This window comes from Oryx dammah, unplaced genomic scaffold (genome assembly GCF_014754425.2).
Source record: "Oryx dammah isolate SB20612 unplaced genomic scaffold, SCBI_Odam_1.1 HiC_scaffold_1, whole genome shotgun sequence".
Classification (NCBI taxonomy): Eukaryota; Metazoa; Chordata; class Mammalia; order Artiodactyla; family Bovidae; genus Oryx; species Oryx dammah.
Window position 1 is genome coordinate 52,004,595 of NW_024070185.1, and position 18,438 is coordinate 52,023,032.

At 39.4% G+C, this 18,438-nt stretch overlaps 1 protein-coding gene across 1 annotated transcript in view; it reads right to left on the bottom strand.

Moving 5' to 3' along the window:
* PRUNE2 (prune homolog 2 with BCH domain) overlaps nt 1–18,438 on the bottom strand; it is a 289,354-nt gene that overhangs the window by 94,270 nt on the left and 176,646 nt on the right. Inside the window, exon 7 of the mRNA XM_040256916.1 lies at nt 581–739. Coding sequence (XP_040112850.1) covers nt 581–739 — 159 coding nt within the window. The remainder of the gene's footprint in view (nt 1–580; nt 740–18,438) is intronic.

The window sequence follows — 18,438 nt, forward strand, 5'->3', positions numbered from 1 at the left end:
TTAATTTATTTATAGCATCAGAACTAAAAATTTGAGAAATAACTAGCCAACTGTGCAAAATACCCCCAACATTTCTTCTTTTAAAGTAACATTTAAGCTACCATCAATTTATTAATTTATTTATTTTTGGCTGTGCTGGGTCTTCGCTGGGCTTTCCTTTAGCTGCACCAAGCAGGGGTTACTCTCTGCTTGCAGTGCATGGGCTTCTCACTGTGGCGGCTTCTCCTGTTGTGGAGCACGGGCTCTAGAGCACATGGGCTTCAGCAGCTGTCACACGTGGGCTCAGCAGTTGGAGCTTCCAGGCTCAATGGTTGTAGCACACAGGCTTTGTTGCTCCCCTGCATGTGGGACCCTCCCAGATCAGGGATTGAACCAGTGTCTCCTGCTTTGACAGGTAGATTCTTTACCACTGAGCCACCAGGGAAACCCAGCCTCCACCATTTCTTAAAACTCAAATTCTAGGACCTTATCTCTTGGACCAATTTCTCTAAGCCATCAGTCCATTGCCATCTTCTACCCCATGTTCTGAGAGCCAGCAGATGCGGATTCAGTGAGATCGTTGGGTCAAGGAAGTTCTTACCTGACTGCACAGCTCTAGGTTCTCAGAGTATACAGCGATCTGTTGTCTGGGCTGCTGCTCCTCCGACAGGTAACTGGCCAGGAGGATGAGGACATCAAAACCAAACTTGTCTGTGAACGCTTTCAAATCACTGGTGATATTGCTGTGAAATGTACAGTTCTGAAACAACAGGCAATTTGATATTAACGCCAAGCTGCTCAGCGCTGGTGAATCATGCCACAAATTTCTCCAGTCTTAAGATGTATTGCCAATGACACTTATTATTAGATACAAATGAAATAAATACTTTTCTTTGAGAAAGTTTTCAAACTTTTCATACTATGGCTTGAGATATACATTCCTTGTTTTGTTTTGTTTTCCTAAACCAAGAAAGGAAGGCATCTTTGCTGTTACCATTAAGAACAGTTTAGAGAGGAACAAATAGCTTACCATCTTTTCCCTAAAATGTTTGACTTCGTAAAACGTACTTTTCCTTTTATTGTTCACATGACATAGGAATGTCTGTAGAATATTATTACAACCCACTAGAAAAGTAGGAGGAAGTTATTGTTTTTTTCTGTAATTGTTTTCTAATGATTATTAACTCCAAGCAGGATTCCTGAGGATATACTCAAATGAGTTTACCAAATGCTATTTATTCCAAAGTAGAAGTCTAGGAGATTTGTGTCAGGGATGTGACGTCAGATCTGCTTGCTCTTTCTATGTGATATCTAAAGAGGAATGAATAACTGTGGAAAAGGGACCCATCATCACAGAGTGTACCCAGACCTGTGGCTCACATCATCTGTGGGAATGTCCTGGCCTTGTTGAATTTTATTAACTACAATGAGACTCACTTTTTGTCTGCATGGTTATCTCTCTTTCTTAAAAAAATACACTGAAGACCATATGTTACCCCCTAGCATAATGGCTGGCATATACCAGTTGCTCAAGAAAAGTTTATTGAATGATTGGAGAGACACAGAAAATCAACCTATGCTATATAATCCTTTATCATAGTATATATATATAATATTAATAACACCTGTAAATGACAATCATATAATCATCATCTGATAATCCATAGCTCTACTCAATGAAAATCACCTTAATGTGCATTCAAGAGATATAAAGAATTCTGTTAATTTTTTCCTGATTACAAACTCATCAGAATTATGCATGCCACTGGTAAAACATTAAAGCAGTGCAGAAAAACAACCCAAAGGAAGTGGAAATACCACACACCTCCACCTCAAATAACCATTATGAAGAGCTAAACACTGCAGCATATATAGGTGCGGACTTTGTTCATGTCCAGATGAATGTTTGTAAATGGTAGCTCTTTAACACTTGTGGATTCGATATTTGTAGCTTAGACTATTCACCAGCCACTTGAAATATCCAATAATACATGTACGCTGTATTTCTGCTGAGCTAAATGTCAAGGTTGACAAGGTCACCGAGAGAGAATATGAGAAACCTGGCCACTGGGTGGACCCAACCCATCAGTGGCTTCCCGGCCTCTAGGAGCCTTGCTGTCTACTCCTGTGGCCACTACTCTCATGAGGCATCTCATGAGGCTACTTTCATTTTTGGTTACAAGGAAGTGCACATGGCAATTCACAAAGATCTCAGGATATATTGCTGAATACAAAGGATCTATTGTATTGACCTGGTAATCAAATGTATGATGCTCAAATACAATAGCTTTTGGAAGTATGCACACAGTCAGCTTTCATGCATTTAATTTACTGTCCAAGTGTCATAATAATAATCTTTAAATAAGTACTTCAAAAATTAATTCACTCACAAAAGTAGATTTTTAGAATGAGGTTTTTTTTTTCCATTGGACCTTATACACAATGTGCATTCAATAGATAAAATTATTTCAAATCATTATTGGTGTTAACTATCAAGAATCTCAATGCTGAGCTTCTTGCTATTATGAATTGTAAAAAAAGATGAGGTCCCAAAGGAAGACAATGGACAACAACCATGTACATCTTATCTCCAATGACTGAAGGCTTTGGCATAAAAGGACTTAGAATTTTTCTTTCAAAATATTTTTTTTCATGATGTGCATAAACTCATTCCCCCCAACGTATTTATAAACCCTTGAAAGAAGACACACAACTTCTAAAGAGATTTTGACACACGAGAGTAATTACCATGACCCTTCTAGCTGGGTCCCTCAGACAAGAGTAAGTAGGTTTTACTGGTACCTGAGTGCAAGATTAGCACTCAAGAGAATCAGCATTATTCAAAGCCCTACTTGTGGAATATGTGCTATTCAAAAATGTTGGCTGAGCTCCAGTCTCTCTGGACTTTGTATTAAAATGATGGCCCCAAGATCTTGCTAAACTCTAATCAAGCAGCACTGGCACCATCAGGCATCTTGTTGGAAAAGCAGGGTCTCAGGTCACACTCCAGACCTACTGAAGCAGAATCTGCATTTCCCACAAATCCTAGGCGATTCAAACGCACATGGAAATCTGAAAAGCACTGCTCTGCAGAGCCATTTTTAATTTATATATTTTCCTGTGAACCAACCCTTTGCACTCTCTCAGTGCTGTATCGGCCTCTTACTGAGCCAGGCCCTCAGCTCCCTGCTGCTCATTCCGGCCTCATGATTAACATCACCTTGGAATGTGTACTTTTGGGCCACTTTGTCAGAGGTTCTCTTTTAGCAGCCCAGGATTGGGTCCAAGAATCTGTAATTTCATTATGTACCTCAAGTGATTCTTAGAATCAAGCTCCTTTGTATAATACTTCCCCAGTTTTCCTCTGGGTGGCCCTGAATTCCACAGGATCACACAGAGTATTAATAATACAAAGATTTATGTGAATCCGAGAAACAAAATACTTCTTTTACAGTAACCCCAAAACAGAGATTATCAACTACTATGTCCTATCCACCCTAATAAAATTCCCCAAGCCAGATTCGATCTCACTGGCTTTAGGATAATGCCAGGAATTTCATGTTTAAAACAGAATCAAACAAGCAAAAGAGTAAGATTCTTCAGGAATCTGGGAGGCAGGGTTTGTTTGTTCTGTTTTATGCTGGTACTGTTTGCATAGGAGATAATTTATTATTGTCTTCTAGCTACACAGGGAGTCATGTGCTGCGACACCTCTTATGTTGCTGACAAGCTAGGCTGGCCCTGAATAAATACCACTTCATCATGAACACAACCCAACTGTAGATACAGGTTGGCATTTTATTCCCCCCATCTGCCTTCTACCTGATAAATTACTATTTTAGTTACACGTATACAAATACTATTTGTTAATCTGCTCAAATATCTCCAAAATGTTTTCCCACCTTAAGTTAAAATTATATGCATATACATATCCCAATTTGCCAAAGGTTTAGAAAATAAAAGAATACAACCTTCATTTACCACCTCTACACCCATCATCCAACCCTCCATATTTGAAATATGACCCCAGCCTGAGATTGTTGCATGAAATTTAGGAAGTTATATTACTAATCGTTAAACCTGAAAATTGACTGGTGAAAGCCCAGACTATTTCAACATATCAGTTAGGAAGAAAGACAAGTGGTCCCAGTCACAGTCTTTTGTCACTCATGGATCCAGAGATTAGATCGTTAACATTTTTAGAGGTCATGAGTTATTTTGCTTGAGCAATTCCTGGTTTTGAAATTAGTAGAAAGCCTGAAAATGTAGGGAGAGAAAGGTCTTGCTATTTCTTGGCCAAAAGCCAAGGTGTAGATGTCAAGGGCCCTCAGAAGAGGTTGATGATAGATCAAAGGGCAGGCAAACAGAAAGGACAGGGCTATAGTCTTACTAATATGAAAACCAAGATAGTGATAGTGTCCAACAGACGTACGACTTTTGTGCTTGAAAGTACTTGGACAAATGCAATGGAAAATTCCATTCTCTCACAAAATCCCATTTTAGTTCTTAATCCATTGCTCTGAAAAATTTAGTTTTTATTCTATATGCTTATTAGCTTTAGTGCACCACATGAAATAAGTGATCTAAATAATGTCTTATAAACAACTGAGTGCTTAAATGTGCACATTCTTTGAGAGAAAAACCACTCTCCTTACAATAGTCATATGTACCTATTCTACAGTCTTCTGAATCCCTCCTGTCAGACTTCTGCCCCTCCAATCATTCCACTGAAACTGCTCTTCTCAAAAGTATCAATCATTTCCAGGTCACCAAATCCAAAAATCTAGTTCCTCTTCTTACTTTAATTGACTTCTCCCAATAATTTCATGAGGTTGATTTCCCCTCTTTCTTGAAACACTTAATTCCTTCACTTCCCTGTCATTACACTTTCTCTCAACTCATTGGCTCCTCCTCCATCATCTTTGCTGCTGCTTCTCCCCTAGTCAACGTTTAAATGTTCCTAACCTCTTTCTTGTTCACACCCTCTCCTTAGTGACTTCATCGTCACATGGCTTTCCAATCATCTATCTGCCAATGACAACCAAATCACATCCACCTGAATGCTAACCTGATTTACCCATGTAATATCCTCACATCAATATCTCATAAGTGTCGCAAATAAAATACAACCTACCTCCACCCCAGTTTCCTCCATAGCATGAAATGGTACCACCATTCGCCCAGTTCCTCAAGTCAAACATCTAGGAATTATTCTTTATCCTCTTTTCCCCTTCATTCTTCACATAATCCATCCACAACTCTTATTAACGTTCCCTCTAAAACATATCTCAAGTCCAAACACTTCTCTCACTTCTTTCCATCTCTGTTACTGACATGGCCGCAGTCACCAGCACCTCTCCCCTGAACTTGGGTGACAGTCTCCTGGTCTCCCTGAAGTGGCTCATCTCCTTTCCCTATGACTAGTTCTTCACACAGGACCAAGGCAGAGCTTTGAAAAATGTAGTCAAAACCATGATACTCGTGAGCTTAAAACTCACTCAAGAGTTTCTCAATGCAATTATTTACTATTTTTTTCTTTTTTTTTTTTTTAACAGGGAAGAGAAAGGTTTAATATCCTTGAAACTGAGTTCTTATAAACCAATGCAAAAAAGTAGACATAGCAATAGAAAAAAAAACAGCTGGTGAACATAAAAAACAATTCACAACTGAAATACCTGAAATCATTAATAATCAAAGAAATCCTTTGAAAATGTTTTATGTTCTCTTTTCCTATAATTGGTAAATATGGCTGAATGGGCATTCTCATACATTGTCAGAAATATATTCTAAAGAAATAATCATATATGCACATGAAAGTTTTATGGACAAAGCTATTCACTAGATTATTACTATAATAACTAAAATTTTGAAACAATCTAAATGTCCTACAATAGAGAAATAGTTCAATAAATTATGGAATAGTAACATAAATGAATGTTATGTTGGTATTAAAAATCACACTATCAAAGAATACTTAATAACACAAGAAAACATCAGACATAGTATAAAGTAGAAAATAATTTCTACAATCATATAAAATGAGAATGTCATTTCTATATGTATGCAAATAATATATAGTAAAATTAAAATACAATGGGTATTAAGAATCTTGATATTAAAATGGACATAATTTAGTCAAATTGCTAAACATAAAATCTGATTGTGTCTCTCTATTAACTTAGGGTACTTTCTCCAAAGCTCCTGGTAAAGTCTTTGGAGGCTAACTGGATTTGCCATTCACTAGCTGAGTGTCTTATGGAGAAGGAAATGGCAACCCACTCCAGTGTTCTTGCCTGGAGAATCCCAGGGACGGGGGAGCCTAATGGGCTGCTGTCTATGGGGTCGCACAGAGTCGGACACGATTGAAGCGACTTAGCAGCAGCAGCAGCAGCTGAGTGTCTTAAGTGAGTTTACTTAATTTCTCTAAAGTCTTCATCCATAAGCCCTCACCTCATAAGACTGTTAAGATTACTAAGAACTTATGTGTATCAAAAATCAGGCCCAATGCCTGGCATATAATGGACAATAAACATTAAATCTCTTTCCTAATTCTATCTAAAGGTCATTCTTAGGATTCATGAGAATAATTAGATTCATAGAAAGTAATTTACAAATTCTTGGTACAGCAACTGATTATTCATATTACAATTTCTTGCCTTATATTCTTTCTAATACTGTGAACTTTGCAATCATAATCACACACAAGTCACTGAAGTGAATCACATGTAAAATTCCTAGATGTGAGATTACAGAGAAAGTTACATCTGAAGCAAAGTCATTTAAAAAGTAAAATAACATAAAAACTCTGGATCAGGCAGTGTTTCTTATTAATGGATCCTTTATCCTTAATTCTAGGTTAAAGTCAATGAATGAGCTTCAGTTTCCCACTACACAAATAAAACAAAAAAATGTATAGTGATGTTTTTCTTCAGCCAAATCACCATGGATAGAGTCTTTTGCATGATTCCAAGTGCCATACTACCTTTGTGACAGGCTGGGACCTGGACCAATTGCTGCAGTGCTTGCACCTGGACAAATAACTCCTTAAGCAACAAAATACAAAGAAATGATAAGGGACTAAAAATAAATACACGTATGGGCAGTTGGGGCAAATTATGGACAAGACAACACAAAAAGACCACAAAATTCAACTGCCACTTCTGAAGAGCAGGGAGAAACACAAGGTGTTGGGAGCAAAATCAGGTACTGTGCATGCCCCCTGCACTCACCACCAAAGGCATGGGCCAGCCACCCAAGCCACCCCTTTGGCCGGATCCCTGGACACACCGTTCATTCACTCCTGTAAGGAACCAGCTCGTCACACCCCTGTCAGGGCAGTAAGCAAGGGAAACTGCTACTTGTTTTTGTCCCCCACTGCTGCAGCAGGGGCCTACCAGGCTCCTCCATCCATGGGATTTTCCAGGCAAGAGTACTGGAGTGGGTTGCCATTGCCTTCTCCACTCCTAATGCTAGTACCTTCCATTTAGATCTAATACTCTAGACTACACACTTAATCCAAAACAGTTGTCTCTCTTGCAAATCACAAATGAAATTTATTAAGTAATGCTTTTATTAAATAAAATAAAAATAAATTATTTTCTAATGTCAAGAACAAGTTATAGATTTATCATGTCTGAATTTTTTTTCTTCTTACAGGAAATAGGAAGAGTAGATAAAATCTGTAGATAGGAAGCTTATATAGAAATCATTACCAAGACTAAAATACAAGCTCACACAGCTTCATCTTCGAGAAGAGTGAGTCTTAGAAACATAGTATGACAATCCATAACTACCTTGTAAGCACAATGGTTAGCATAGATTGCTGAGTTACTGAAATTTAAGAGTATGGTTTGACATTTATACTCTGTGTGGATTTACTTTTAGATTGAGGACTATTTTTTTTTTTAAATCAAGATATATGAAAAATGCTGAGGTATGTACACAAACGTTCTTACTGAAAGCTTCATGATTTATGCTACCAATATTTCATTATGATGTTTAAAATATTCAGCAATAATAAAGTCTGATAATTTTGACAGGAAAATGATTTATGAGAGCACAAAATGCATAAATTAAAGAGATTTTATTTATTCCATTTTTTGTACACACTTTAATTGGTAGGCAAAGATAAGATATTCACCATGTTTTTACCACATGTCATTAAAAAAAACAACTCTATTGTTCTTATTCCCATAAGCTAGCCAATTCATTTTAGTAGTAAAAACTTCACTGGCTCTATTTAAACTATATTATGCATCATATTTTGAAAATAAAGCCAGACAGCACATATTATCATTAAAAAAGAGCCCTTTTGTAAAAAGATTTTGTGAAAATTAACTGCAATATATAAATAACATATAAATGTACATATGAATATAATTTTCATTTAAACCAAAGGTATATTGCCTAAAACAATTTAATCAGACCATTTCTGCATTAAGCACTCTGTTAAGTGCTTTGCATCATCTACTTTAAAGTGCCCAGATAATGTGGGTAGCATTTCTGTTTTGCACTGAGAAAACAGAGGCTGCAAACAAGTAACTGATGTCTCGCACAGCTCACACATGTGAAAACGGGACTCGATCCCAGGTGCATCTGACTGCAGAGCCCAGGTTCTAAGCTTTCTTTTTCCCAAGTGAGAAAATTCTTCAAAGATAATACTAATGCCACTTTTAATTTCATAAGAGTTTTGCTATTCCATTTACTTCTGTTTATTATTATTAACAAGTTTCCCTTGTCACCATACACAAGCAAGCCACCTTGATTTTTTTTAAAGTTAAAACTGCCAATGAAAGTGAAAGTGAAGTCTCTTAGTCGTGTCGGACTCTTTGGGACCCCATGGACTGTAACCTATCAGGCTACTCTGACCATGGGATTTTCCAGGCAAGAATGCTGGAGTGGGTTGCCATTTCCTTCTCCAGGGGATCTTCCTGACCCAGGGATCAAACCCAGGTCTCCTGCATTGCAGGCAGACACTTTACCATCTGAGCCACCAGGGAAGCCCAAAACTGCCAATACAACCCTCAAAATGCAAGTTTATCAAATAAAGCTGAGCAGAGCAGTAAACAGACAAAAACTGCTTCTATCTAAATTAAAAAATTCACGTATTTACAAAGTTCAGCAATTGTTAGGTTTCACATGCAGAGGTTAACGCAGAGCAAAGTGTTGGTAGTAGTGTCCAGATGTCCTGAAACACTGGAAGCAATGAACAGACGCACAAACATAGCACAGTTTAGCTGCAGGTCAATTAATGAACCTATGCGGTCCCCACAAAGTTGCACATTGTAGTTCTTTTTTTTTTTTTTTTCACATTGTAGTTCTGATTCCTCCTTTAAGGCACAAACAAATCGCCACACTCTTTTTAAGGGTTCACAGTGACTACTGATGGTGTTGAGGTATAGTAGCAAGTTTACATATCCCTTCATTTACAGAACCATCCATCCCATCAGGGAAGTATACAATATGCTTCAAAGAATAAGAACAGGATTTTAAAAGCCAGGATCAACCTGAAACTAAGCAAGTTGGCATCCTGCCTCATGCTCACCATCTCCATCATGAGAGAATCAATGTTAGTCCAACAGAGTTGCCCTAGAAAAAGATGCTTATATGCTGTACTTCATAAAAGGATGGTCCTAGGCAGTCTCTCACAACTAGTTAATAATAGAATACTTGGATGTGGGAAGGTTCACAACAAATTAAAGATGAACATGTCATCACCTTATTTACCAGCTCAGCATAATTTACATTTTCTTTAAGGACATACCCATAATCATCAAATCTTTTCAATGCAGTATGGATTCAAGTGCTCAGTAAGAAAAGAGCTAGACTGTGGCTCCACTTCAGTTAGTCAGTTCAGTTCAGTCACTCAGTTGTGACCGATTCTTTGTGACCCCATGGACTGCAGCACGCCAGGCATCCCTGTCCAACACCAACTCTTTGAGTTTACCCAAACTCATGTTCATTGAGTTGGTGATGCCATCCAACTGTCTCATCCTCTGTCATCCCCTTCTCATCCTCTGTCATCCCCTTCACCTCCCACCTTCAATCTTTGCCAGCATCAGGGTCTTTTCAAATGAGTCAGCTCTTCGCATCAGATGGCCAAAGTATTGCAGTTTCAGCATCAGTCCTTCCAGTGAACACTCAAGACTGATCTCCTTTAGGATGGACTGGTTGGATCTCCTTGCAGTCCAAGGGACTCTCAAGAGTCTTCTTCAACACCACAGTTCAAAAGCATCAATTCTTTGGCACTCAGCTTTATTTATAGTCCAACTCTCACATCCATACAAGACTACTGGAAAAACAGCCTTGACCAGATGGACCTTTGCTGGCAAAGTAATGTCTGCTTTTTAATATGCTGTCTAGGTTGGTCATAACTTTCCTTCCATGGAGTAAGCATCTTTTAATTTCATGGCTGCAATCACCATCTGCAGTGATTTTGGAGCACACACACACAAAATAAAGTCTGCCACTGTTTCCTCATCTATTTGCCATGAAGTGATAGGACCAGATGCTATCATCTTCGTTTTCTAAAAGGTGAGCTTTAAGCCAACTTGTTCACTCTCTTCTTTCATTTTCATCAAAAGGCTCTTTAGTTCTTCACTTTCTCCCATAAGGGTGGTGTCATCTGCATATCTGAGGTTATTGATATTTCTCCCGGCAATCTTGATCCAGCTTGTGCTTCATCCAGCCCAGCATTTCATATGATGTACTCTGCACAAAAGTTAAATAAGCAGGGTCACAATATACAACCTTTATGTACTCCTTTTCCTATTTGGAACCAGTCTGTTGTTCCATGTCCAGTTCTAACTGTTGCTTCCTGACCTGCATATAGGTTTCTCAAGCAGCAGGTCAGGTGGTCTGGTATTCCGATCTCTTTTAGAATTTTCCACAGTTTCTTGTGACCCACACAGTCAAAGGCTTTGGCATAGTCAATAAAGCAGAAATAGATGTTTCTCTGGAACTCTCTTGATTTTTCCATGATCCAGCAGATGTTGGCAATTTGATCTCTGGTTCCTCTGCCTTTTCTAAAACCAGCTTGAACACCTGGAAGTTCATGGTTCATGTACTGCTGAAGCCTGGCTTGGAGAATTTTGAGCATTACTTTACTAGCATGTGAGATGAGTGCAATTGTGCAGTAGTGTGAACATTCTTTGGCCTTGCCTTTCTTTGGGATTGGAATGAAAACTGACCTTTTCCAGTCCTGTGGCCACTGCTGAGTTTTCCAAACTTGCTGGCATGTTGAGTGCAGCACTTTCACACATAATCTTTCAGGATTTGAAATAGCTCAACTGGAATTCCATCACTTCCCCTAGCTTTGTTCATAGTGATGTTTTCTAATGCCCACTTGACTTCACATTCCAGGATGTCTGGCCCTAGGTGAGTGATCTCACCATCGTGATTATCTGGGTCATGAAGATCTTTTTTGTACAGTTCTTCTGTGTATTCTTGCCACCTCTTCTTAGTCTCTTCTGCTTCTGTTAGGTCCATACCATTTCTGTCCTTTATTGAGCCCATCTTTGCATGAAGTGTTCCCTTGGTATCTCTAATTATCTTGATGAGATCTCTAGTCTTTCCCATTCTATTGTTTTCCTCTATTTCTTTGTAGTGATCATTAAGGAAGGCTTTCTTATCTCTTCTTGCTATTCTTTGTAACTCTGCATTCAAATGGGTATATCTTTCCTTTTCTCCTTTGCTTTTGGCTTCTCTTCTTTTCACAGCTATTTGTAAGGTAACCTCAGAGACCCATTTTGCTTTTTTGCATTTCTTTTTCTTGGGGTGGTCTTGATCCCTGTCTCCTGTACAATGTCACGAACCTCTGTCCATAGTTCATCAGGTACTCTATCAGATCTAGTCCCTTAAATCTAGTTCTCACTTCCACTGCATAATTGTAAGGGATTTGATTTAGGTCATACCTGAAAGGTCTACTAGTTTCCCTACTTTCTTCAATTTGAGTCTGAATTTGGCAATAAGGAGGTCATGATCTGAACTACAGTCAGCTCCCGGTCTTGTTTTTGCTGACTGTATAGAGCTTCTCCATGTTTGGCTGCAAAGAATGTAATTAGTCTGACTTCAGTGTTGACCATCTGGTCATGTCCATGTGTAGAGGCTTCTCTTGTGTTTTTAGAAGAGAGTGTTTGCTATGACCAGTGCGTTCTCTTGACAAAACTCTGTTAGTCTTTGCCCTGCTTCATTCTGTACTACAAGGCCAAATTTGCCTGTTACTCCAGGTGTTTCTTGACTTCCTACTTTTGCATTCCAGTCCCCTATATTGAAAAGAACATCTTTTTGGGGTGTTAGTTCTAGAAGGTCTTATAGGTCTTCAAAGAACCATTCAACTTCAGCTTCTTCAGTTACTGGTCGGGGCATAGACTTGGATTACTGTGATATTGAATGGTTTGCCTTGGAAATGAACAGAGATCATTCTGTCGTTTTTGAGATTGCATCCAAGTACTGCATTTTGGACTCTTTTGTTGTCTATGATAGTTACTCCATATCTTCTAAGGGATTCTTGCCCACAGTAGTAGATATAATGGTCATCTGAGTTAAATTCACCCATTCCAGTCCATTTTAGTTTGCTGATTCCTAAAATGTCGATGTTCACTCTTGCCATCTCTTGTTTGACCACTTATAATTTGTCTTGATTTATGGATCTAACATTCCAGGTTCCTATGCAATATTGCTCTTTACAGCATCGGACCTTGCTTCTATCACCAGTCACATCCACAACTGGGTGTTGTTTTTGCTTTGGCTCCGTCTCTTCATTCTTTTTGGAGTTTTTTCTCCATTGATCTCCAGCAGCATATTGGGTACCTACCGACCTGGGGAGTTCATCTTTCAGTGTCTTATATTTTTGCCTTTTCATGCTGTTCATGGAGTTCTCGAGGCAAGAATACTGAAGCAGTTTGCCATTCCCTTCTCCAGGTGACCATATTTTGTAAGTTTATACGGATTTCTATATGGGACTGGACAACCCAGGACCTATTCATAGTGGAAAATCCACTCACCCATGTGTGCTCAGTTATGCCTGACTCTGACCCCATGGACTGTAGCCCACCAGGATCCTCTGTCCATGGATTTTCCAGGCAAGAATATTGGAGTGTTTGCCATTTCCTTCTCCAAAGAAATCCACTCATGAGGTATCCTTTATTTTTAAAATGTCAGAACCTGGGAAACACACTGGCTACCAAATAATAATAAATTATTTCCATAATTATGTAAAGATTTTTTTAACCCATTAGCCTGTTTTAAACCATGAGCTTAAACACAGCTTTATTTATTTTCCTTGGTAAAAATAAATCATCTCATTTGAACAATATTTCAAGAAAGCAGGAAACCTTCCTTCCTCTCTGGGTACCCCTTTCTGATTTATGGGCACCACCAGTCAAGCCCCCAGAGCCGTTATTGCACATGTACACTGCACACACGTCTGATTTCTCTAAGCTGTGTCAATATTAACCTGACCAAATGAAGATCAAACTGTCTCTTTTGTTCCTCCTGCTCCTCACATGGGGAGCACAATATGGCTCTTGTCAGAGGTGCTTCATCATTTTGGCTCAAGGAAACTGTCAGTACAGTTTGGGATTCGTTCTTCATGGGCAGATATCCTGATGGGTCTAATGAAGCCTTTCTGCTGACAACTCATTTGCTAAAAATACCCAACCACCACCAAGTTTAAGTGGGGAATATGATTGTGTCCCCTCTGCTATCAACCCAACAAAAGTGATTTCTTTTGAAGTCTACAATATCTATATATCAAGGTACACACCTCTCCCCATCCATATTTGCTCTTGCTAGTTTCCATTTGCTCAGTGATAAACTTTATGACATTCTTAAATTGGAATATAATAGGGTAAACACCAATCTTAGAGCACACATGCAGAGCCAACAGTCTGTGTGTGCCATTTGTTGCAATTCTAATCTAATTACCAGAAACCCCCTCCTGCAAACAGATAACACTCCGGGGTTTGTGGTTTCATTTTCATTTGGAGACGTCTGTGTGTGGGGAGCTTGACGAATTCATTTTCAGGTAAGGACACTGTATTGTTGTGACTCTCTTGGCCCCAGGTCACAGAAACTTCACTCAAACTGGTGTTTTTCACTCAAACTTCAGAAAGATATGGTGAGTGTTCTAAAAAAAAACAAAGGAAGTGGAGGACAAGCTGGGAAGAGAGAAAGGGTTGCTAGGGATGTGGGAGCCTCTCAGCTTCTCCATCCTCTTCTCCTGGCTTCATTTTCCTCTCCTGCCACCAACTAGCATCCTCCTCATGGCAGGAAACATGGGTGGCAGCGGCTCCAGGGTAGACCTTTCAGTTTTACTCAAGACTCACTCCCTCTTGATCTTGAGTTTGAAAACTCTGGAAGAATTCTGGTTCCCACTTGGGCTGGATACCTAGCAATTGAGGCAGATTAGAAAAACCACATAATACAGGTATGGTAACTGTCAGAACAAGAGTGAGAGATAAAAGTCATTTCCTGGCGTGGGGGTGTGGGGGTTGTGGTGGTGAGCAGGTAAACCTTTAGGTGGGCACCCTAGATATCAGGCACAAAGAACTACCCAATCTCTCGCCGTCATACACACACATCCGTACACACCTACAGATACACATTATTCCCCAAATCTTTGTTTTATTTCCAGCAAACCAAGCACAAGTTATAGGGAGACACATGATGCTTGGAGAGATAACCTTAGTTAACTTTCATTTTATGCAAGTTTATATCTCAGTTAAGAGAGGTATTATAAAGAGTGATCAAAAAGTATCTATGAAACTGTTACACTTATAAAATGAAAATTATGCTTAATCAATCAAAAATACATAATACTACATGTGCAATCCAGGATAAAGAGGTCAAGCCTCCGTAATCTCTATTCTTCCAGGTCACGGTGAGGGATACTCTTTTTGGCTCCTGCTCAATCTCCCCCTTAACTGTCAAGCTTCCATTGCTATTTGCACTGTATGTGCAGGGCATCAAAATGCTTCAAATACAAGTCAGAAATTATCTTCAGGCCCTACCCAAGAGGCAGAGTATTTGGATTAAATCTGGTGGGACAAGAGTTGTATTTCTATGTTATCATTTTATATTATATAAGAGCTATTTATAGAAAGGCTCAAAGCAGGCCAAATACCCCAGGGGCAGGGGTGGGAGATCTAAATTCATAACAGGTGGAAAGTAGCAGCTTTAGAGCAGGGTTTCTTCCTCGACCTCACTGACTTTGCGGATCATTCTTTGCTGTGGGGGTTGTTCTGTGAATGGTTGGATGTTTAGCCACATCACTGGCCTCCCCTCACTAGATGCCAGTAGCTAAACTCTCTCTCCTAGGTGTGACAATCAAATACGTTTCCAGACATTGTCAAATGTCAACTGCAGGACCAAAAATACCCTACCTAAGAACAACAGAGAATAATAGAAGAATCTTGCAAACTTAAATAATTCAAGTCCCATTCAACTGTTTCAGAAATATTGTTGCATAAGCAGGAAACCTCAGTAATTCTCTCTGGTTTAAGAGGCAGGAGGACTTGAAAAAAATTAGATAGGAAACTTTTACACAAATACTCTGTACTAACTGGCCAAATATTTCCCTTTTCAAGGCTGGTAAAAGTTTTAAATTCTCATCAATTGTCTTTGAGTTTCTACTGGCAGGCTTATGAAATAAACAGCATATTGATTCTCTTAAACAAAAGAAAAAGCAGGATGATTTAAAAGTCAGAGCCAGGATTGTACTAAAGCATCTACTTCCTGTACCAGGAAAAAGATGTTTTCCTAGGTATTTCCCAGAGTTTAAGACTAGAAAAACTGTATTAATCCAGGTCAGTTAAGGGTAAATAGGAGATTTTTTAAATAGAATTTTCTATTTGAGATTCCTGACAATAATATGCATGTTGTTGTTGCTGTACTCTGCCATATCCAACTCTTTGTGACCCCATGAAGGCTCCTCTTTCCATGGAACTTTTCAGGCAAGAATACTGGAGTGGGTTGCCATTTCTTCAAACATAGTAACCCTAGAAAACAGCAGATACTGGAGGGCAATGCAATCTAACTGGGGCATCTTGAGCTTTCAGTGAATGGCTAGCATCCTTGACTGATAACAGGCTACATGGGAAGACTCATCAAAACTTATTTCTCAGCCTGAATTATCTGAATCTGTATATATCATACTGGTTCTCAACCATGGCTATACCTTAGGGAGCTGATAACCCAGGGAGCTGTTAAAAAAAAAAAAAAAACACTCAGACCCCACCCCATGAAATTTAAATTTGATTGCATAAGGGTAGGGCCAGGGCATCAGAATATCTTTCAGAGGATTCCAGCTATTATTCTAATGTGCAGCTAAGATAAAGAACAATGATATACACAGATATAAAAAACAATTTTTAATTCCTGCTGTGTAGACATAGTTTCTATATCAACAGTTCTTGTTTCTACTCTATAGTTATGGAGTGAACTTTCAGAGTCAGGGAGAAAACACAAATCCCAAAAACAGATGCTCACAACTTCATTTTTAAAAATGCAATTCTAACTCCTCCCCAAATGTGCAAGTGCTTTAAATGTATGGGTTTTGAAATCTGACAGTCCATGATTCAAATCCTAATTCCACATCCTGTTTTCCCTGCACCTTCAGGCAAGTTACTTGATCATGTTAAGCTTCAATTCTTTCATCTGGAAAAATGAAGATAATAATCTCCTTTACAAAATGAAACCGTCTGTAAAACACTTGGCCTGGTATCTCTCAGAGTCAGCCCTCAAAACGTTGTAACCCTAGGAGAACAGCAGCAAGAAAAGCAGCCACAGCTGTATCAACAGTAAGTTTATCTGTCAATTCGGTCATCAGAAATTAGCAATCCTTAGGTACAGTTTAGCATTTCTTTTTACTCTTTGTATGTTGAAACGAATCTTTCTTCCGTCTGGGAGGTTTTTGTTGCAGCCCATTGGTTAAACGATGTAAACTCTAAGATTTCTGATGGCAAGAACTGTCAGGTTCAGAGGAATCCCTGACAGATAGGCCAGATGCTGTAACGGCCAGACTGATGGAGAAACAGGTTCTTCGCCAGGTTCCACTTCTCAAGTCCGGTGGGTCTCAAACTTAAGCTGTATCACATTCACCTAGAGAGCTTCTGGAAACAAACACCTGGGTCCCACTCTCCAGGTCTGGTAGGTCTTGGGCCCACCCAGAATCATGATTGCTAGAAAGCTCCTGAGTGATGTTGATATAGCTGGTCTGGGGACGACACTTTGAGACCCACATGCATGCACGCATGCCAAGTAGCTTCAGTCGCATCTGACTCTTTACGACCCTATGGTCTATAGCCCACCATGCTCCTCTGTCCATGGGATTTCCAGGCAAGAATACTTGAGTGGGGTTGTCATTTCCTACTCCAGGGAATCTTCCTGACCTAGGGATCAAACTCACGTCTCTTATGTCTCTGATTTGGCAGGCAGATTCTTTACCACTAGGGCCACCTGGGAAGCCAAAGCAAGATATTTCACCTTTCTGGACCTCAAATTCCTAACCTTAAAAAGGAAAAGTCCATGAAGGCAACATAACTCTTTGCTTTTACTTAACTCTTTAAAAATAAAGTTATACAGTATATACACAGTGTAATATTCAGTTCAGTTCAGTCGCTCAGTAGTGTCCGACTCTGTAACCTCATGAATCGCAGCACACCAGGCCTCCCTGTCCATCACCAACTCCCGGAGTTTACCCAAACTCATGTCCATCAAGTCAGTGATGCCATCCAGCCATCTCATCCTCTGTCGTCCCCTTCTCCTCCTGCCCCCAATCCTTCCCACCATCAGGGTCTTTTCCAGTGAGTCAACTCTTCGCATCAGGTGGCCAAAGTATTGGAGTTTCAGCTTCAGCATCAGTCCTTCCAATGAACACTCCTTTAGGATGGACTGGTTGGATCTCCTTGCAGTCCAAGGGACTCTCAAGAGTCTTCTCCAACACCACAGTTCAAAAGCATCAATTCTTCGGCACTCAGCTTTCTTCACAGTCCAACTCTCACATCCATACATGACCACTGGAAAAACCATAGCCTTGACTAGATGGACCTTTGTTGGCAAAGTAATGTCTCTGCTTTTGAATATGCTATCTAGGTTGGTCATAACTTTCCTTCTAAGGAGTAAGCGTCTTTTAATTTCATGCCTGTGATCACCATCTGCAGTGATTTTGGAGCCCCCAAAATAAATTACTCAGCCATAAAAAAAGAATAAAATAATGTCATTTGCAGCAGTATAGGTGGACACAGAGATTATCATACCAAGTCAGAGAAAGACAAATATGATATGACATCACTTACATGTGGAATCTGAAATACAGTGCAAATGAACATATCTGCATTGAAACAGAAACAGGCCCACAGACATAGAGGGACAGACTTGTGATTGCTAGGGTGGGGTGGAAGACAGAATTGGGGATTTAGGATTAGCAGATGCAAACTATTATACACAGGATGGAAAAAC